Source organism: Alosa sapidissima, chromosome 3 (assembly GCF_018492685.1).
Source record: "Alosa sapidissima isolate fAloSap1 chromosome 3, fAloSap1.pri, whole genome shotgun sequence".
Classification (NCBI taxonomy): domain Eukaryota; kingdom Metazoa; phylum Chordata; class Actinopteri; order Clupeiformes; family Clupeidae; genus Alosa; species Alosa sapidissima.
This window is the reverse complement of record NC_055959.1, coordinates 10,871,031-10,893,597: the sequence shown is the minus strand read 5'-3', so window position 1 is coordinate 10,893,597 and position 22,567 is coordinate 10,871,031. Positions and strand designations below refer to the sequence as shown.

Sequence of the window (22,567 nt, the reverse complement as noted above, 5' to 3'; positions counted from 1 at the left end):
TCTCAAAAGTTGTGAAACAGTTTAAAAGGTGATACAAATGGAAATTGTAAATACAGAGATTTGTTTAGAATTTAGAATTATTTATCAGGCTGTGTCCAAATTACTGGTGGTCAGCTATTGGAATACATCCGTGCATCAAAGATATGCCAATGAAAGTGCAGCCTGACACAATGACTGATGTGTAACCTAAGGCTGTTTCAACCAAAAACCGAATAGATTCCCTCTGTCTCTTTGAAACGCATTTCAAAGTGTTTGAACGCCACCAGTGTTCATTTCTCCCTCAGCTGATTTCTGCTCATTTGCTTGGCTTTGTAACATAAACTGCTGTTGGCCAGTGTAAACGGCCAGCCTAAATACAACCATGTAGGTCGACTCTCTTGAAATGCTACGGGGAAAAGGGAGAGTATGCGTATGTGATTAAGTTATAAGCATGCGGTCACACTCATACACTCACATGGATGCACCCTAAGAAGGACCGTCCACTGAAATGCGATCTTCCATCTGCAGCTCTGTCAGACATCTGTTTCTGCTTTTGCTTAACTAGAAATGCAATCTGTCCACAGTTAATGTGTTAGCTTATAGAGACTAAAGTGCCATGAACAACTAAGGTAGCTTACTGCACCAAAAATTTGTTGTATCACAGAGTATTCCAGGTTTGTTCAACACGGGTAAGCTTTTGAGTTGTAGGATTGATAGCGGGGGATTTATCTTCTGCCTTTGGTTGAGCCTATGTTATTCTTTGAGGTCTTGCTGTAAAACATTGAAGTACATGTTAAAACTAACCTTTTCAGAACAAAAGAACAACAGCTTTCACTCACTGTCTCATTCTGCTATGCACATGAGAGCAGTGTTTTTTTAGCACCGTGATGTCTTTGGACTCATTCGAAAGCCTGGAGTTTGACCAGACATGATGATTGTTTTCTAGGAAACCTTTAAAGCTGTGTTTATCATCTTCCCTTCTTCGCTACGCTCCTCTCTAACGTCATGACTCTAGCTCTGTTCCAAGCTGCCGTTTGGTCAAACCTTGAGGAGTGGAGTGCGTAAGGCGTAAGTGAAGAACCAGTTCTGGTGCATCCCCTCACACTCCTAAAGTGACGAGTGAGTGACATAAATAATGTGCTGAGCAGACCCCCCCCCCCCCCCCCCCCCCCCACACACACACACACACACACACACACACACACACACACATACCACCCCACCTCAGCCGCATCTGAGAAAGCACTTCCAAGCCACCCCCCCACGTCTTAGAGTCATCAGCACACAAGGATAAAAAGAGTTCTTAAGATCTGACTTGGTTAAATGTCAGTACTGGCTTGGGATCAGAAGACTCTTTCTGTTAATCACTTGTTCCGTGTCCTGTAGGCATACATTAGTAGAGGGCTGAATCTAAAGTAGTAACCTTTAAACCTCATCATTGTTGACGGTCCACACCATGAGGTTTTTGTTTGCACACACTATAAATCTGTAGAAGACACACAGCTGGGGTGGTTTGCATTATGTGTTTTTGGAAGGGTGGGTATGGTATCCTTTGGCTATGTGTCAAAGTGTACGTCCAGATGTTGTTATTAGGTGATGAGATAATTCCAACAGTAGTGAGCGTGTTGCCATGGAATCCCCATCAGTGACATCCCAGCACACACCCTCCCTCGTGGGACAGAGAGTGCACTCTGACCCAGGCAGTCGCGGCCGGTTTGACGTGAGCAGCCCCTAGCAGCAGGAAGTGTCCTTGTACGTATGTAGCATCTGGACTGGGGTAGGATCCCAGTGACTCTCCCAGTTCAGCACTAAATCAAAGGGCCTGCACACTGCCAGGGGGGGGGGGGGTGGGATGTTGCGTACTCAATCAACTGATCACTCACACTCAGAAGGAAGGGGACATTTTTTTACTGCCAAACTGGCATTCCACTGCTGTTATTTACCATTTCAAATGTGTGGTTTCACAACTGAATATTAGACTGGGTTCCAAACATGCTGCTTCCATTTTATGTAGACTTCTGCACAGGTTTTGCATGGAGGAGTATGGTTTGTGAGTCCAGAAAGCTAAACTTCATTATTGATTAATGTGCTTGTATTGAATACCTGTTCTTATGAATTATTTTCAGTGATTTTAGTGATCAATTTGTTTAGGTAAGGATATTAGGGAAAGGTTATATCCTGGAAATACTTGTCTTCTTTTTTGTCCAAATAGGCCAAGGCTTGTACCCTAATAAGTACTGTAACAGGCACTTAGCAAATAGCCAACATCCCTCTAAGACGACATTTCATTGGGACTGGCTGCTTTCTCTGACCAATTCACACACAACAGAAAATACAATCTTTAGATCTTCAGATCTACAGAATGAACATTCGGAGTAGGTGTTCACTTGGCTGTGCATGTGGGGTTTTTTTACAATCAGAACTGCTTAACATCTTCCCTTAAGATGTATTACAAGTTTGAAAATGGTATGAATAGGCATCAATTAGAATTTCACCACTACATACATGTAAGCACACTTAAATGGGCTGATACACACATCTAAGGGCTGAGGATACTGGACCGAGTCATATAAGCTCATAAGCTGCATTCCATTTACATTTATTCATTTAGCAGTCGCTTTTTATCCAAAACGACTTACAAAAATGAGGAACAACATTCAAGCTACATTGCAAAGGAGACCTTTGAAGTAGGAGGTAACAATAAATACAATCAATACGACTACCAGAGGGTGAGGGTGCAGTTTGAGTACTAGTCAAAGTGTGTGCCTTCCTCAGTACTATGCTGTGTGTGAGCTATACTGTGAATGTGAAGTGACCCAGGATGCTCCCCTGTGTAAATAGCTTTCCTCTTTGAGGACTGCAGTTCATAGCAGGAGTCAGCAGACGAGACCTCAGATCCCCCACAGTCACTGACACACACACACACACTACAGACACTACACTACAGACTGGCCAACACGGTTTATGAGTACAAAGAGAACTCGTCTCAAATCACTGCTACCAAGACACACTAGGGAGCTCGGCAGGGCCAAGAGCAAAGGATCTGATAGTCTTCATCAGATACATGTATGGTCCAATACAAACTTGCCTTATGTGTGTTCGAATGAGAGAGTGAGAGAAGAGGGGTATATTTAATAAAGGGGCCCTGCAATTTGCATTGCATCAGCTGCCCTGGCTCTGATTGCAGTTCCCCAATCCAGCAGATCCCTTTCCAGATTCTCCCTTGGCTTTCAATTGCTCTACCTTACATCAATGACCCTCTGTGTAAAGCCTGGCTCAGCACACGGGCCTGTGTGGATATCTGGCCTCACAACACAAGAGATACCTTCAAGGGACTGGTCTCTGTATTCCCAGCAGGGCCTTCCGCTGGTCAGCAGGGCCCTGGCTGCTTTGGGCAGCCCGACATTAACCTCAACACTGGTGGTCGGTCAGGTTTTGCCTTCCAGAGCCACCCCCCCCCCACACACACACACAGAGGGGGCTGGAGTGTTTATGTGCAGCTTTTGTTATTCAGGGGGAAGAAAGCTTTGCCTTTTTTCCCTGCCAAGAACAGACTTACAGATTTGAGGAGGTCCGTGTGCCAGTGGATGTAGAAAAACTGCAACATGCAAAAAGAGCAACACAAAAGAACAATTCAAAAGAATGGTCTGCAAGAAAGGCTGGATAGATTGAATGCCTGCAGTGTAATCAACCATGTATAAACCATATATAAACCATGTGTAAAGCTGCAAATGAATAAGAAATCTGAGCAATATTATTTCACTTCACATGAACAGCCTTGTACATATTCTGTAGGATATGACTGTATATGGTGTTGCTGAGTCATCGAAAATACAGTTGACTATGTTACAGTTGACTATGTTATCGTATACTACAGCATCTTGGTCAGCTATGGTAAACTGTCAACTACAAGCATATGTTGAATTCTTTTCATGTCTTGGCTTGGCATTCATCCAGGTCTCTCTTTTAAGACATTCTCCTCCATTTCAATTAGTCCAGTATCTGATACCCATGGTGGTCAAGACTGAACAATAGCAGTGTCTCCCACTGCTCACTGGTTCCTTAGCAGGCCTTGTCAAATAAACAGGCAGAGATGATCACTCGCAGCACATCTGACAAATTGCCAAGCGTTTTGCCCACAGCTGGAGAGCGACCACATGCCGCACGGGACACTGAGGACATCGCGCTGGACTGGACCAGTCCCTGCTGTTCTGACTTCATGTTTACAAACGGAACTCTTCGCTCTCCAGTAGAGAAAGTGATTCCTGGCAGACCCAAACCTTCTGGGCAGTGGCCGTTCATGTCCCAGTTTCAAGCTAACTGGACAAGCTGCTGGCTGGTCGATGAATTCTGCGTTTTTGAATGAGATGATTGATTCTTTTGCCTTTCTTACTCAGTTTATCCTCTCTACGAGACTTGATTTATGGCTGTGTCTGCTGAACCTGTCACTTTTGAGTGTTTGTGGAGTATTTCACCTCTCCCAGCACCCCTAGTTCACTTCCCTTTGCCACTGTCATTTTGACGGGGGAAGGTGGACTCCCATAATTAACCCTCAATTACTTAATTGTGTCCATTGACATGGCTTATTAAATGAACTATTCCCTGGTGTTGCACTTCACAAAGTCTGGTCTGTGGAGATTTTATGCTACCAGTTATGTATAGAATAAACCAGATGCCAGATGAAGTGTAAAAAAAACCTAGGCAACAGTGTTTTTTATTTAGTATAATTTGAGCTTATTTTAATTGTTTCCAAGTCCTGTAATTAGAAATTAAAATATAAATGATCATAAACTTAGGTCAGATAACATGTCCTTCATCTTGTCATTTCTTAAAACACCATCTACTGATGATATGAAGGAATAATTCATGAATGCAAAAATCTAAAAACAAAATCTTCCTGATTATCCAGTTTGACACAAAACAAATGTCAAAATGTACCTTAGTTTTTCTGGAAAAAAAAGAAAGATCAGATTTACATTACTTAATGGTTCTCTATGGATCTTAAAGCTCAAGACACAATTAACAACCCCGATCCTATGGCCCTCGCAGCTCCTCATTCCCCTGACTTGTGTCAGAGGGCTGAGTCATGTGGCTGTGTGGTTTAGAGAGCGGTGAGGACGAGCGTGTCTGAGGGTCGAGAGCAGGAGGGGCTGCAGGGGCTGGAGGGGCTGTGCTTTCAGCTGTGTCAGATTCTTTGGAGTTTATGCGTGAAACTCCCTCAAATGGAACTCACAGCTGCTGGCCAGCACTGGGAAGACTGGGGGAGAAGGGTTAATGGGCGGGAGTTTCCTTTTCCCTCTCTCTGTCCCTCTGTAACTCACACACACACACACACACACACACTCTCACATGCACTAACACACACACACACACACACACACACACACACACACACACACACACACACACACACACACACTCTCACTCACTCACTCACTCTGTCTCTTTTAATGTGGGATTTGATTTCCTCAACCACTGCTGTACAGTTTGACAAACTTTCTCTGAGAAAGTCATGGTTTCTTCTGTGCCTCTGTTAACAAAGTAAATAGGATTTCTGTGAAGGGGCCTTAATGGAAGAGGAATGACGCCAGAGCACAACTCCAGGGAAGGAGTCTGCAACCATGTGTCTCAGTGTGAGTCTATCCCCACCGGCCCGAACAATGAAACGATTAACATAAAACACACATTCGCACACACACACACACACACACACACACACACACACACACACACACACACACACACACACACACACACCACACACACACACACACACACACACACACACACACACATTTACTGATGAAAGGAAAGGACTTTGGCAATAGCTCAGCAGATTGAAGCAACTTTACCATCCACACCCTACATGCTATGTGCAGCTTGGCCAGAAAATATGGAGGGATAAACATTGAGAACATGAATCTTCCTAATGTGAAGCTGTGTGGCTAACAGTGCTTGTAAAACACAGAGACCGGGGCTAAGTTCTTCACCATTAAGATAGAATGAAGGGGCTACTGCATGCCGTTTTGAATGAACATCATCAAAGAAACACAATGGAAGAATTGATATGCCCCTTAGCGTCAATATTCAACACAATTTTAAGATGGTACCCATAAACTGACTGAAAGGGTCACAATCCTACACAGTGTTACATAGTGCAATATCAAGCGATCCGGGTGCTCATTGGCCATGTTATTCATTCTCCTTGGTATAAGTCAGTGTAGCATCAGAATGGGTTTTGAAGCAGTTATTTTAAGGTAAAAGAGCTGCATTGTGTTCCTGTAATGCTGCTGACAGTGTAATGATAACATTAGCATCTACTCGTTCAAAGTATGCTAAAGTAAGATGAAATATTGATGAATGAAAATTATGTGTTATCTATAGGATAAGCACTATAAAACTGCATATGTGCATAATTCCCATGTAAATCTTTGTATCATATTTCTGTCTATCATAATATAGCATCACTCCAGTTCCCCTTTATATAATTAACGCTCGTTTAACTTTATATCCTCATCTCTCTCCTCTTCAAATTTAATTTCCTGAGGAAATTGGCATCATGACTTTTTTGCTTCAGTAGCCTCTCCAAACAGTTTTACAGTAGACCAGTAATCCTTTGATCTTGTGAGTATCTTATCTTCTTAGCTTGGGAAAAGAAGCATCTGATTATTTAATTCTTCAACAAATTGAAATCACAAGTAAAGAATTATCCACATGCAAAACAAAACCTCCCTCCACCTTCCTCTTAGATTCCACACCACACCAGCAGTGCCCATCCTTGCATGATGAAATGTACAAGACATCAGACCACTTCAGTGCAAGCACTTAGTAGCCAAGCAGCCCTGAAAATCACCACCACAGTTATATGTATAATGGACTAAAAAGCTAGCAGAACTACTATTACGTCACACAACCTTCCCCTATTCTTATGGTGCCCATGACAACCATAGTGCTTCCACTGTGTGCAGGTCGGGCCAAGAAAAATGGGGGTGAGGGCAACAGAACATAACATGAGATAAATCCATTTCCACTGCTGGGAATATAGAATCCAGGTCAGACAGACAGAGATACAGACAGAGAGAGGGAGGAAGAGAAGTTAGGGCTGGGGGGGGGGGGGGGGGGGGGGGGTTGGGGGGGAGAGTGACCAGAGATAGAGAAAACAAAGAGAGATAGAGAGAGTCAGACAGAGAGAGAGAGAGAAGGAAGTGAGAGAGTGTTTTAATGTTTTTGGCAGAGCTGACCCATGGCGTGAGCTGCTGACGCTCATGAGACTGCTGAGGCAGAGCCGCGGAGCAGCAGGCTCTCTCTCTCTTTCTCTCTCCATCTCTCTCTCTCTCCATCTCTCTCTCTCCCTCTCTCTCCATCTCTCTCTCTCTCCCTCTCTCTCCGACACATGGGCCCAGGCCTCAGTGCGCGGCCACAGATGAGGTCTGCTCCATTACTTCAGAAAACATCCCCGCAGGCCTGGTGCTGGGTGGCAGTCAGACTTTTGGCACTGGCACAAAACACTCAAAACAGATGCATTTTCCTCAGAAAAAAGGTAGCTACTGTAACATGGTGCGACTTTTTAGTTGATGTTTATAACCGCTCACTTTCAAGGGAATACGGAAACATTCTGTGCGCCCAAGCTCCTTCCTGGCGAGCATGTTCAGGCTTTCTTTTTCCACTGAGAGGAGCGGCCCCCTTGTAAGACATGAGGCGCGAGATTCCTTCACGTTTGTTTCTCCAAACGGCTGAGCGCCTCTCCCCCATACCCCGGCTCACACGGAGGGGTCGCAGGCAGCAACACCAACACCACCACCACCACCACCAGCTTCACCTCCAGCTTAGAAGCTCCAGGGAGTGCCACTTGCTTATGGAAGCAGCAGGTCTGAGGAACACTGTGCTCTGTGGGAACCCGTGAAGCGTGATTCTGTGTAGTCTGGAGCAGGTTTGAATGAGGGTGCTAAAAATAGGAGTTGGGATCACAGGCTAACGACTAGTCCAGTAGAATAACTGAGTGCTGTGCCTGCCCCTGTGCCCTCTAACCAGTGGTAAACCTTCGCTTGATTTCCTCCCTTTGCACGATGAGAACGATGCAGTCATTAGACGATTAAGTAATGTGGAAAGACTAACAGCTTTTCTGCCTTTTTTTTTAGAAGTCTGAGAAGTCTAGACCCTTGGTTTTTGGCCACTTGATCCTTCAGCTTGTGTGTACTGTAAACAAAAACCACTGCCATGGGAACCTATCACCCTTGATACTTTCTCAGAGGAGGCCTTGTACTCGTTTACTCTCTCCATCTGTCACCAGTAAAATAGAATAGCAGTGGCCAGCTAGCTCAACTCCTGTGTAACGTCGCTCGACAGTACCAATCTGGGCTTACATAACTTTACCAATAACCATGTAGTAACACAGTTGTTACTACTCAACTGCATGAGCATAATTACTTTGGACAAATTTCACTTCATAGCTTATATGTATTATGTTTACAAAGGAGCACAAATACCAATAAAAGCAACATATCATTTTATTAATTTTGGCACAAAAATGAAAAGTGCTTTTTGACAACACTGTCCATAAGATGTCCGACATGAAACAAAAATCAAAGGAAACACACATCTTGATGCTCTAATGAAATTCTGTTGTTGTCAGAATTAAATTTCAAATGCTATGACTTCTTTACTATAAAAATAGAAAGTTGGAAATGGTCTCTTATTCAAAATACATTGGTCTTGGTGTTGATGAATTGTATAAAGGTGTCCTTCATTGGAAATAGAAGTGACTACAAGATGGGGTGGTGATTTTCTAATGAGTTTCAGGGGGTGGGAATGTGGGTTTAAAACAGTAGGCTCAAATCCAGCAGTTCGGAATCCAGGATATCAGCCAATCCAACTGACTGCTGGTTAAGGCACGTAATTTAGGCACAACATTTGTTTCCTGCTGCCTTTCATTGGCGGACATTCAGTGATAAATATTTGTCTTAACCTGTGGCTGAAACAGGAGGCCAGGCACGTGAGATACAGAATGACACAGCCCTCGACAGTTTCATCAACAACAGGAGACAAGCAAGGCAGAGCAGAACCACAAATGCTTCACAACACAGAGCATAGACACTATTGTGCAAAAGTTACAGCTTTGATTTTGTGCAGGATTTTGCATCATATTTTCACTCTTTGTTCACGCTCTGTTCACCCACCCATATGTTGAAAATTCATATGTTCAGGGCACCGTCACAAACTCCCATCGAAACAGGAACAACACTAATGTCATTTTGGTATGTCTACAGTATAGTATAACAAATATCAAAATAATCCTCTCAATCTGGTAAAAAAAAAGCTATAAACCACAGAATGCTCTAATAAATATGCTGGTTTTCTTTCCATGAAAACTATGAAACACAGGTTAATCACCCTTCTTGTAGATCAATAACTTATCCCTAGAATTGCATTTTATTGTTACTATTGCAGGGGGGAAAAAACCCAGCTTCTTAATTTCACATTTTTGGTCAGATACATAATTCATTGTCTCAACAGTCTAATGCACAATGCATTGATTGATTTCATACAAAAAAGAATGAAAATAAAGAATCTTTGGTGGCTAAACAAAAATAAACATGTCTATATATAAAGGTAATAAAATACAATATGCAAATCAAAAAGTACAGCATGACCAAATGCTTTTAAGTTCTGTTTTTTTTTTGGCTTTTGTTTTAAAAAACCATTTACATACACAATGTTAAAAAACTATCATAAATTATTTCAGACAAGAATGCGCCTTGCGTGACTGCATCCCGATCACTCACACTGTGACAACGTAACCACTGAGGTATTTGGTACTTCAAATTTGTCTGTCAAGCATTACATGCAATGAGAGTGAAACATTTAAAAAGTGCATCGGAATTCATACTTCCATATGTGAAACAAAAACAAAAGCAAAAATTTCAGGAAAATGATGCCCATTTTTTGGTGGTGCACATTTCAGGACAGCCTACATATTGTTTCTTGAACATCACAATACCTTTTTTGCTTGTTTGTTTGTTTGTTTCAGTCACAGCAGCAAAGATTTCTCTTTTTTGCGGTGGGTGTCGCAGGTGTCGATCACCTACCTGAGAGTCCATCTTAGGGTCAGTCTTACAATACTTTCACAATGTAAACGTAGTGGAGAGAAGCAAGGGGACCACAGGGAGACGCTCATACGTCCAGTACCATGTCGTACTGCTGTTCACTCTTCCTCTTGCCACACTTTGCAATAAGTACCACATATAACGTCAAAAGCACCACCCAATAACTGGCGTATACTATTGCGCCGATTATCAAGATAATCTTCTCAGACTCAGGAAAGGGTTTTTTGGTTTCTTGGATGATGGTGTATATAATGCCAAAGAAGAGGATGGTGAACCACACTGATATGGGCACCAGCCCGATGAAGTTCACAACAATGGTCTTCCTCCCCGACGTGCCCCAGCCAGACTTGTTGATCGTCGCTATGGCGAACATCTTAGCGGGCAGCAGGCTGGACATGTACAGGACTGAGTAGAAGGACATGAAGACCATGACAATGTTGCCACGGAGGCAGCTGGCGAAGGACGACTTGATGAGGGCCACGGCCTGAACGATCAGCAGGAAAAGCAGGATGTTCCAGAGGCGGCCCTGGTAGAAGAGCTGGATGGCGGTGGCGATCAGGAAGAACGGGAAGAAGCCTGTGATGACCGCCTCATACGTCATCCACAGGTGGTGCTTGTGAAACCACATGGAGTTGTAGAGCCATTCGCGGAAGTAGGACTTGCTCCACCGCGTCTGCTGGTTGAGCCAGCGCAGGTAGGTGATGGGGGTCTCTGTCAGGCACTTGGAGCGCGCCGTGTATTTGGTGGCGTAGCCGAGGCTCAGCACGCGGTTTGTGAGGTGACGGTCGTCGCCAAAGCTGCAGTGGCTGCCCATGAAGGTCTGGTTATACCAGTCCTCAAGGAATTCCTGCAGCAGAGAGTTTCGGTACATGCCGAGGGGCCCACTGATGCACTGCACACAGCCGAAATAAGACTGGCAGGCTCGCTCTATGTTGAAGGCCATCCAGTACCGGACACTGCTGAGAAATGAGATCCAGGACTCATATTTGTTGAGAATCTGTGAAAGGGGAGAAGAGGTTTTCAATTTGTTTTGCATTCTGTTGTGATTATTTCTATACAGCTCTTAGAATGTAAATCAGTTACCAACTGCTTAGGAGTGTTAAATAAAGACTAAGAAAACTCATATGAAGGATGCTCTCATAATAAAAGGCTATAAAGGAATACAATTATAGTAATGTTTAATTTAAGATATTTTCACACAGACACATATTTGAAAATGACCATTCATATCTATAAAAGTTATTTTGTATGTGTTATATGTCAGGGTTCACAGCCAAGACAAAGCTTCAAAAATGTAACAAAATGTCAAATACTCAAATTGTTTTGGACAGATTCCCTGTATTCAATCTCTTGAACATTTTGCAGTCAATTAAATTACATTACTGGAAATTTCACCAAATTAAATAAGTTATGAGTTTTAAACTTAATCTGTGTTATTAGTCTGAATGAAGGTTTTTGCTTTGCTCTACATACAATTATAGCTAATTTTGACAGAAATAATGCTGTGCCAAATATAGTTCAGTGGAATGTCTACATGCCATATAAAAACATTTGACACCACTTTTTGTTTTTGTACCTTCCTGTATTTATTTATTGCACTTTATTGTGATGCAGTTTGGTGCGGCTAATCCGTCTGTAAATGCGCTATATAAATAAAATTGACATTGACATTGACATTGACTTATTTGGTGTTGTACATGATGATAGTTCACCACTTCATTCAGTTTGACTGTGAACACACCACTTGACAAAAGCATGCAGCGTGACCCACACAAATCAGAAATACCATGTGTTTTAAACTTTCTTTTCTTTTTAAGTTTTATTTCTTCTGGTTTTTAATTACATTCCTGAAAAAAAAAACCTTCTTGGGTTTCGTTTTGACCTAAGGATCTCTGTCATCTTGTAATCCTTAAAGAATTTCATGAAACGGCTGTTTTACCCCGCATGGTCCCTTGAATTACCAATGCCACTAATTAGCTCCCAGACAGTCAGTCTGATATTTTACAAGTAAAGTAAAGTAAGTAAAGTAAAGTAAAGTTTATTTATGAAGTGCATTTTTTTATGTAGAGTGCAACCCAAAGCGCTCCACACACAGACATCAAGACATAAACAGACAAATTAACAAATAATTGACAATAAACAGAAGCAAAGATGCTGGACGGAGCGCTGTGGCTCGCCAGCATACGCGTAAAGCACAGACATCAAGACATAAACAAACAAATGAACAAATAATAAATAAATGGAGGAGCATGTTGCGAATGTACGTGTTTCGTGTATAATAACAAGGTTGCCAGGTTACCTGGACATCACCACCAACTCCACCCACCATGGGGTCTTCCTCCAGTACTTTCACCATCTCCACTGAGGAAGCGGGGTCCAGCATGGTGTCCGAGTCACACACCTGACAAAACATCACAAATCCACCTGTAAAATGCAATGTCTCACATACACACACAAAATTCCCACATGCACCCAGCCTTGTAAACTCCAATGCCTATGAGGTCATGCTAAAGTTCATGGAAGGTCACAGGCATGTTCCTTTGTAGTCCTCACTGACACAAAACTTTTATGTTGACATGCTGGCACAAGCATTATCACTATGATACCCTAACAACAGACAGATGTAAACAGATGGGTTACCATGGTGCCCTACTAGGCTGGAATCAGAGAGGGTTGAAACGGATCAAGGATCTTTGCTGGAACCCTTACTAAAACACTAAAAACAGAAACCTTTTGGAATCTTTTATTTTGTCTAATTGAGCCCCCCGATCCAGTGAATGTGGAAACATTGCCATGGCTACATAAAACTTTTATAACTTTTATAAATCCGCAATCTAAAACAGTCTTAAGTCACATTCAAGCCCGCAGCTGTACTGTTTTCTACAGTTTGTGGACACTGACATTTGCACAGCTGATCTTTGTTGTCAGGACACAAGACTCCTTTTCATGCCTTAATGGGACATGATTTTATCAAGATCCCCCAAGCATCACAGCAACATGATGCGGTGGGATAGAAACTTGGTTTCCCCCCAGGTTGACTTGACAGAGGCGTTTTTATGGAAAGCATTTCTGCTCTTGTACTGAATGTGTTTGATATCATTACCTACAATATGTACCCTGAGATCTGAAGAATGCGTCACATATCAAAAACATGTTTTTGTGAACGTATCTTATATCAAAACATGTTTATCACAGAATAAGTAAAACTGACTGTTCTTAAATGAGGGTAAAGTTAAATATTATTCATTAAGATGCTCTAAACGCATTTACAAATGATGTTGTTTTATTTCATTCGCTCTCATTTATTTATTGAATATCACTTTAATCCACTCTCCACACCGTGTTTTTTATGTACTGATGTGCCTTTGTTATTGATACTTCAAGAAACATAAACATATATCAGTCCATTTAACAAGGGTCGATGGGATCTTCCACTAACCATAAATGAATGGTCTTCACAGAGTGTTCTCAATGCACACTTTTATGAGTCAATTACGAAACCCTGTGATGAGATACAGATTAGGAGTCATCAATATAACGAACTGCAAGCAATCATGACTCATTCAGATGACTGCTTAGATAGAGAGACTGTGCCTTTGATGCCCTGTAAACACACGTGTTGAATACCGTAATGCGGTCTATAGCTATTCACTAAGAGTGACTTTAAATTGTGCAGGTGGATTATAATGATAAGGCCAGAGGCCCAAGACATTTACCCAGTACCTGCTGCATCTGCATACTGCTCACTATGAACATGGCTATAGGGCCAGCGAGAAGCAATAGATTTCTTAGAAAAATAGAAATCATTGAAAGGTATCATTTGTGTCATTTGCATACGATATAATAGAAAACCAAAACACAATAACAAGGTTTTTAGTGCTTTCCCAGTGGTTGCCCAGTTGCTAATTTGGAGACACAGTTGAAGAATTGTGCTGTAATATCTATTACTTTTTTTTGCTGCCATCCTTTTTCAAACACGCGGCCCGCAAACAAGCTCTTAGCTTTCTCTAAAGTAATCAAGATAGTGCCACTCACAGCCACATATAAGAGTCGACCCCACAGACGCAAAAAAACACACACAAACCTGGTAGTCAGCTCAGGCTTTGCACTGATAGGCCTAAATTTAATTATGGCTCTGAACTTGAACTAGAGGTCAGGGAACTCATTGAAACCAGGTGCTTGCGGTGGCAGTGATAAAGGCACATAATTCACAGTTTCTTTTTAGAGCTTGACACTATTATCCAGCATATAAAAGTAGTGAAATTTCCCCGCACAAGGCCATTCATGTATTATGTGCATTTCTGACATTCCTGATTCCACTATGTTTGCAGACTACAACAGACTAAAACAAAAGGACGAACTCGTTGAATGGAAGTTAATTGGTCTAATGTAGGACTAAAGTGCAACTTTTGCATATGCAGACGATAAGTTATGCGAGTAACAGTTAATTACAGCTACATATATATTACAAATAAGGATGTTCTTAGGACTTAAGGTTTATATTTCATATTTTTTGTATTTTGCTGTGTAGGCATAATGTAGAAAGACATGCATGTTAATGTGGACAAATGCACATTTCAATGAACATTTCAATGCAATTTTGATCTACTAAATGAAGTTTTCCCCTGCATGCTGAGACTTGCTGAGAGCTCACTGCTGGTCTGTGACAGTGGAAATGTACTCTGCCTCCCCCCATCTGTACCCAAGCATATGAATGAACATCCCATCCGGCTGGCCTGCATGAACATCATCTCTGTTTGCAGCGCTGCGCCGCCTCCGTCCAGCGGCCGCACAAAAGTGTCTTTGTGCAGCCCACCACCTCTCCCTCCTCATGGTCTTATTTGGTTTGGCATGACCTCTCCAAGTCAACCCCCCCCCCCCCCCCACACACACACCTACAAACAACCACCCCCCACCCCCCATCCTATCCCTCCAGACGCCAATCCTCCCCCCCATCCCAACCCCCCAGCGCTCCTCACCTGCACATAGTCCACACTCCTTCCCAGGGCTTTGAAGGGTGTGTACATGACCTCCCTCTTGCCACCCCACTTCTGCATGATGCACAAACACTTCTTGGTGAGCACCAGCTGGGCCACCTGCCGCTTGCTCTCCTCGTACGACTCGTTGGTCTCCTCGGGACCTCGCGAGTGGTAGTTGCTTTTCCAGATGAACGTGGAGACCTTGTCGTGGCCCATGATGTCCCGGAAGATCTCCATCATGTACAGGTCGTCCTCTTTGTTGCCGTCGATGACCATGATCACCTTGATGCCGGGGTAGGTGAGGCGCTTGATCGATATCAGGCACTTCCTCAAGTAGCTGGGGTCCTCTTGGTAAGCCGCTATGCACAGGCACAAGGACTTGTTGAGTTTGATGGGCGTTTCCAGCGAACGCCGCATGTTCCTGTGTTCCAGCAGGGCAAACAGGCTCTGGATGATGAGGTGAATGACGAGTATGGCCCCGTAAAGACCAAATGACAAATAGTTGCCAGCAGTGGTGAAAAACTGGTAGCCCATGATGTAGGCAGTAGAGATTCCCACGAGTAGGGAGACTCCAAACAGTGTTGTCCCAAAAATCCGAAGGTAGGTAATGACTTTGTCACATCCCATCTGCAGAAAGAGAGAGAGAAAGAGAGAGAGAGAGAGATTAAATTAACTGGAGAGCAACACAAAAAAGAGACACGTCATGTTGTATATTAATCCTTTGGCTGCACTGTCAAATATTAGGTATACACGAACAATTGGAGGACATTTAGTGCTAACTAGAGGCCTGCAAGGGATATGTGCAAGGATTGTTTGGGAATCAATGGTCAAACATAACAATATTCAAATAGTGATACCACCCCTGTAAAAAATTCACCAGGATGAGTCACTTGCATCACTTAGCACTAATGTGGGTCAGCCAACCAAAACAATCGAAAGATCTTATCTACAAGGGAATCAACAAAGCTATTCCTTGGAAATATGTGGTAGCTATCACTAAACTATGAACACAATAAAACGTCTTTCTGAAGAAAAAGGAGATGCTGACGAGAAGCACTTTCGAGAAGACGAGAAGTATTTGTCATTTGTCATTATTCAGTAATGAGGCAACATCTTACAGTATTGCAGAATGACCAAAAAATGTCATTACCACCAAACATTCAAATGCATAGCCTATAAGAGGGAGTGAAGAGCAGCATGACTTCAGAGACACGTCTTTCAGTTGAAAGTTAACATAATATAATATTCATTCATTTGATAAAAGCACATTCATAGGCTGATGTTATATCACAATGCACAACTAGCTATTTATCAGGGGTTTTAATGACCAAATGTTTTGAAATAACAGTGGATTTTTGCCATCATCATGCCCTATTGCAGTGGTTTTCAAAGTGGGGGCCGCGGGTGGGTGCCAGAGGGGCCTCAGCAATTTGGAAGGAAAAATAAAAGCAACAAATAAATACATTTGAAAAATTTTAAATATACCTATTACTATGAGGGTTGTTATACAAAGCCATTAGAATAATTTGTCGCATATCTGAACATTATATTTTCCATGATAATGACTGGGAATAATAGTAGAGTGATAGCTCTCATATAGCAGAAAGCTCCAAATGCAATTTTTACACACTGTATGCTCAATCGCAAAGTGCTTGTGGCTAAAATAATTATTAGGATTAGCCTAAGGTATTTTTACATTTGCCGTAGTATTGTCGATGGGTTTAATAACACATCAAGGGGGTCCTTGGCCAGAACCTAGTGGTATTTGGGGGGCCTTGTCGTGGAAAAGTTTGGGAACCCCTGACCTATTGCACCCCCCCTATTAAAGGACCTGGAGAGTGGCCCTCATTTCAGCTCATTTCAGTTTGAGACCTGAAAGTGTGGGAAGGTTTTTCCACAATGTAACCAAATGTAGACGAATGCATGAAGAGGCAGAAGCATGAGAGAAGTGTGTGAAGAAGAAGATCCTAAGAAGAGCCACCACATCTTTCGCAAAGAAACGAGACTGGTCCTCACAAAGGACTAACACACTCCCCCTGTACCACTCCCCCTGCTAAGGTCTGATCAGTGATGTAGCCCTTTGTTCCAGCTTTCTCTTCGAATGCTGTTCCCCCATCTGCTTGGCAGACACTTGAGTGGAGCACCACCCTCTGACATCATGCCTTCATATCTCCGTGGGAACGCACGCGCGATGAAACTTCAACATTTTGCGGGGCTACTCTCAAAATGCTCTGTCCACAGCGGAGAAAAAAAAATGTGTTGAGATACTATTAGTACAGTAAGAGCATGCGGTCAAAGGCAACTCCAGCAAAACCAAAACACTCCCTGTTACTCTTTACACCACACACTTGCACTATCTGTGGCGAGACTAACCTTGGCCCTGAAATGTACTCGCCTCTGCCAAAATATAAATAAAGGGGGAAAAAAAACTTGGAGCAATAGAGATGCCATTGTTTTGGAAGCCTGACGGTGGAGACGCAATCAGTGTGTGAGTGCAACTGGCACGTGTTAGGTCCTCTAACGTCAGCTGTGGATTTACAAGCCTCCTGACTCGCGTCCGCCAGACAAACCGCACCCCACCCTGTGCGCTCAGACGTGTGCGAGCCTATCAACAACATATGGCATGGACACTGTGTAAAGAAGCACACACATCAATACGGGGGTTCTGCCCTTTTAAGTCATACTGTAAACCTTGGGTGACCCTTGTGTCATGGTTGAAATGTGACCTCTCACCTCAACTATTGAGAAGTTTCACACATGAAGGATGAGCCTTAATCACAAGGCAAGGACAAGCACAAAGCCACAAAGGTTTTGGATGTTTAACTTATGTGATGTCATGCTTCATGTTTATCCAAAGCAATCTGCTCTCAGTGAGGATAAAGGGATGCATGTGTGATTGGGTGGATGGGTGCTGTGTGTGTGTGTGTGTGTGTGTGTGTGTGTATGTGTATGAGTAGGTGGGTGTTCTCCCCCGATTAGAATAAAACAGTTTAAATTATTGAAAGTTGAACAGTTTAACAGTGTGTGTGAGAGAGATCCCTCCTGTTCATTGAGTTTGAAGGATTTAACTTGGACTGTTGGATTACACTGCACCAAAACAACAAAAAGTATTTTATTTACAGACACTGGGGGGGGGGACCATAATATATACTTGTCCAGCTTATTTGTGGTAATAGGAAAATTGAAAGAAGCTATCATCATCATCATATTGGTATGATAGCTGGAGTGCTGTACCAGGATTGTAGCGTTGATCTAACTCCAGTAAGAGAGCAACAGTATTTACCAGCATGTGGTAAAATAAGAAATTAAAACACTGTAGCAGGGATTTGGGTGATTAGTAACTATTTTACTGTGCCAGCATCTGGCCACTCACCTTTAGGCAACTTATCAATATCAGAGCTGTCAAACACATCCTGTCAAAAGCCCACTGAAGCAACAGTGGACTTGCTTGTGCAGCCTGTCAGGGAAACCAAGGGGGTAAAAGTTACATAAGAGCCTAATATTTATGCTCCTTGTCAGGACCCATGCAGCACCAGAGCTGAACATGGCTGAGCTCATTTCTGCACTGCCACTGGAGTGCAGCCAGAGGTGGCGAAGCGCCGCTTGGGGCGGGGGGGGTGCTGCAGGCGAGAGAGAGAGCCGAAGAGGGGGGATCATCCTCAGTGGGGAAAACCAACTCTCAAGCCTTGGGAGTGGATGAAATATTACACCCGGGCTGGCGTAAAGCTGAGCGCCTGGCCAAAGACACAGCCAGCGAAGGTCTCGCTCCACAACTGCAACTCACTTGTGCTGTATCGTAAAGTGCTCAGTGGTTCAGTAATGGCTTCTGTAACTCCACTGGACCTGATACTGAACAATTTGTTCACGGGAGGGGTAAGATAGCTGGCTGTAATGTCAATAAGCTTTGAGTGAGCTGTTTGGCAAAAGGATTTATGATGGGTCTTGGACATTTCCCTGTAGGAGGACAGTAAAGCCTTGCAAAGCCATGTGAGAGATGATTGATACATTGAAGCATTTCGGGTCTGAGTTCATGTATGGTAAACATGCACACACGAGGCCACAATGCTGTATAGTATGTACGTGCTGATGCTGCATGCTGCAATGTCATGGAAATGAACATTTGAAACACATTAAAACAAGGATGGCCCTCCAGACGGTCATTATGGCAAGCAGGAAATCTAGGACTAATGGCTTAAAGTTTCCCCTAGGGCGGCTTGAACTGGTATAACTTACATTTGAAGATGTCAGTAGAGCACAGTGCATCATCCCTTAGAAACCCAGTCGAATTAACTATTTCCCTCTATTCAGCCAAAGTGATGAGGAAAAGAGGCCAAGATGTCCTGTGAGTCCCCTGCCATGGACGGACAATACACAACCTGTACATAGCACTGCTTACTATAAACAGGCGCATTGATAAGGGTGTCTGTGTGGGGAATGTCAAACTCTCCAAACAGAGGATGCCTAATTATGGTCATTAGTCATTAGTGGCTGTCGTGGAGGCCACACAGGGCAGGAAAGAGGAAGGAGTTGACAGCAGCTGCTGTCCTAAAGGTGTGATAAGCAAGAAGTGATAAAGTGTGTGTGTGTGTGTGTGTGAGTGTGTGTGTGTGTGTGTGCTGGGGGTCTGGTGGGCGTGGGGGGATGGGTGTGTAGAGGGATCGGGTGGGGGGGGGGGGGGTTGAGCTGGAGGGAATCCCTTAATCTACTACTGTTCTGACTGCAGAAGTATCATGTGTTGGAATGTTATGGTGAAGGTAGGAAGGTCCCGTCTTGCCCCACGTGCAGCGATGTTATTGAAGGCAGGTGTGCTGGGACTGAGACAAGCTAACGCTAAAGCTAACAGCAGTAGCTCATCCCAGCCTGAGCAGCCTCCAGTCCCCCTGAAACCCTCTTCTCCTGGAACTCGGGTAGCCCCGCAGCAGCCAGCCCCACTAACTGCTTCTGGGTGGGCGAGGACTGCGTGTTTCTCAGAGGCAGGGTGGGGAGCCGTGGGTGTCTCCAGCGCCGCCGATTACGGCCGTGGCAAAGAGCCACGGCTGCCGACGCCGACGCTGACGCTGCTGCTGCTCTGCGCCTCCACCAACTTTCGAGACGCATCCATCAAGCTGCCGCGCACGGCCGGCCTCCCCACTGGCCGCCCGACAGCACAGCGTTTGCGGCGGAGCAGCTCCCAGGCTTTTGCCCAGCCCTTTTGGCTCTCTCTCTGTCTCCCTCTCTCTCTCTCCTTCCCTCTCTCTCTCTCTGTCTCCCTCTCTCTCTCTCCTTCCCTCTCTCTCTCTCTGTCTCCCTCTCTCTCTCTCCTTCCCTCTCTCCACCTTCCTGTGTCTCTGAGGGACACAGCTGGCACAAGCCCCAACTGTGCTCTAATGAGGACCAGCCTGTGGAATGCTTCCGCTGTGGGCAGAACACAGTTCTCACACTCACAGTTGGATTACAGAGACCCTGGCCAGATTAAGTGACTTGACCTAGTCTGCCTCAGACACATACATAGGATTGAGGAGGATCTTTATCTCACTTAAATACCACACATACATGGAAATTGATGATCTCCCACCAGAAACCAGTTTGTAGCTTGTTGAGATCAATGTCAATATTGATATAAATATCAATATAGTCTTTGGTTTTGTCACATACCTTTCAATTACATCAGGGTTTAGTTTACAATTTCACATGATTTCTGGTAAGAAATGTCTTAAATGTCCTTTGATTGGCTGTCCTTTTTCTGGCCTACTGTCAGAACCTATCAAGACTAAATGACCTGAGCGTGTGAAAAATCTCTGAAGTCATATGCCACTATTTATATAGCACTTCAGCATCTCTTGTGACTCTCATCTGGCCAATTATAGTTGCTGAGATGGGTTGCCTTCAGCTAGGTTTGCAGCAACTTCATCTCTTCGTCTAGCCAAATGCTGTGTGTGTGTGTGTGTGTGTGTGTGTGTGTGTGTGTGTGTGACCGCGCAAGCACGCATGAGTTGGTTTGTAAGAGCTTGGCTGGATAAATAAATATCCATTTGAAAATCATACAACAAGACAATCATCAGGCTATTAGGTTTACCACATGAGAACTGGTTGGATGAGCTTTGGACTATCATGGTGTTATTCTGATGGTTTCACTTACTATCATGTTGCCATTGTTGCCTCAATCGCAATATCACTCCAAAAATGATCAATTTTCCTTAAAATCTAGAGCGACCATTGTTTCCAACAGGCAGTAGTAAAGCAGTACAAGAAATCAATGTCATGTTTTCCATAGAATGTGGACATAGAGGTATACACCCGACCCAAGAGTGCATAACTTTACCACAATGAACACTTACAGACCGTTTCAATGGAACGAGAAGATGTAGCGCAAAATCTTGGTCTCCATCCTTTACTGTAAAAATCTAGTGTTTTGGCAAGTAGTATCCAATGGAGTCTCCAGGGGTCAGTATGTAACTAACTCCATATGACAAGATACAGTGAGTTTCATTCATTTACACACGCGGCATATGCATCCTTTATTGACATTTATGCAAGCTCAGCCATAAGTGTTTTGTCAAGGGAGAAGATATTTGTACAGATAATGGACTACACGTAGTACTCAATTGTGTTGTCATGCCTGCTACTGAGGACGCGAAGAAATTATAATTGACTCGTACCTTGAAGCAGCTATGTGGTTGTCCAGGTCCTATATGATGCAGTCAGACGAGGCTCCGTTTTCAGCGCTGAAACTGTGTAAAAGTTTTTTGGAGTTCTTTTGAATAGCCTTCATGAAGCTCAACACTCCCTTCATACAGTTGCAAGGATGTGCAATATCCACGTTTTCCATATAATGCCTGAAAATTTGTCTTCTTCTTTATCCTCTTACTCATAAATCATATAGCCTAGTGTATGCCTTTTTTAAATGTATAAACATCTTGAAAGTCTGTTTTGGTGATGTCACTTATCAAATGTTACAAAAAAGGGAAAATACATCCAACAGTAGTCAAGGTTGGAGACAAGGGTTGGTATTAATTCAAGTTTTTCCAAGCTTACAGGTTAAAGCTGTGAACTGCCGCAGAACTCTACTTCTACCTTTCCTGCGTCTAATTTCTTCCAGGCGCCCCTGGTTTATGCTTCCTGCAGCCCTAGCATTGGTAAGACTCCTTAAACCCGGCGAGTTTTGTACTTGTTTTAATAAGGGGGGAAGGTTGTGTGGACGAGAGGGGCGGCAACTTGTTGAAGAAAAAAAAAAAAAAAAAAAAAGAACTACCAGCTCAAACCTCCAAATCGACACTCCAAGTTACTTTGCTAATTAACGGGACTGACCAGTCAAATATACCGATTTTGAATTTCACTCACCGTTGGACAATATTTGTCTGCACTATATTAGGAAATTCGTTTTTGATCATTTGTATATGTAATGCTGCCTTTTGAAATTATTTTTGCAAGCAAGCCCTCTCTTGTTTTATATTTCGATAATGAGTATCATCTACCAGAATTCCTATAATATCAATTTCAGTCAGTCCTCTCTCAGCAGATTGTAAT

General features: G+C 43.3%; 1 protein-coding gene across 3 annotated transcripts; it reads right to left on the bottom strand.

The window, feature by feature from the left end:
* Positions 1-2,912: 2,912 nt before the first annotated feature.
* Positions 2,913-22,153, bottom strand: has2 (hyaluronan synthase 2). Of its 3 annotated transcripts, XR_006030978.1 has the most exons (5): positions 21,700-22,153; positions 15,062-15,688; positions 12,382-12,483; positions 9,072-11,079; positions 2,913-2,927 (listed from the first exon to the last, which is right to left on the bottom strand). XR_006030978.1 is itself a non-coding variant. In XM_042087703.1 (4 exons), exons 2-4 carry the CDS (start codon positions 15,686-15,688, stop codon positions 10,150-10,152), a joined length of 1,659 nt encoding a protein of 552 aa, XP_041943637.1. In that variant the 5' UTR covers positions 21,700-22,153; the 3' UTR covers positions 8,469-10,149. The 3 variants fall into 3 exon arrangements, 2 of the variants coding, with proteins under 2 accessions (XP_041943637.1, XP_041943638.1); XM_042087703.1 differs by lacking the exon at positions 2,913-2,927 and having other exon boundaries at positions 8,469-11,079; XM_042087704.1 differs by lacking the exon at positions 2,913-2,927 and having other exon boundaries at positions 8,469-11,079; positions 12,409-12,483.
* Between the last annotated feature and the right edge of the window lie 414 nt (positions 22,154-22,567).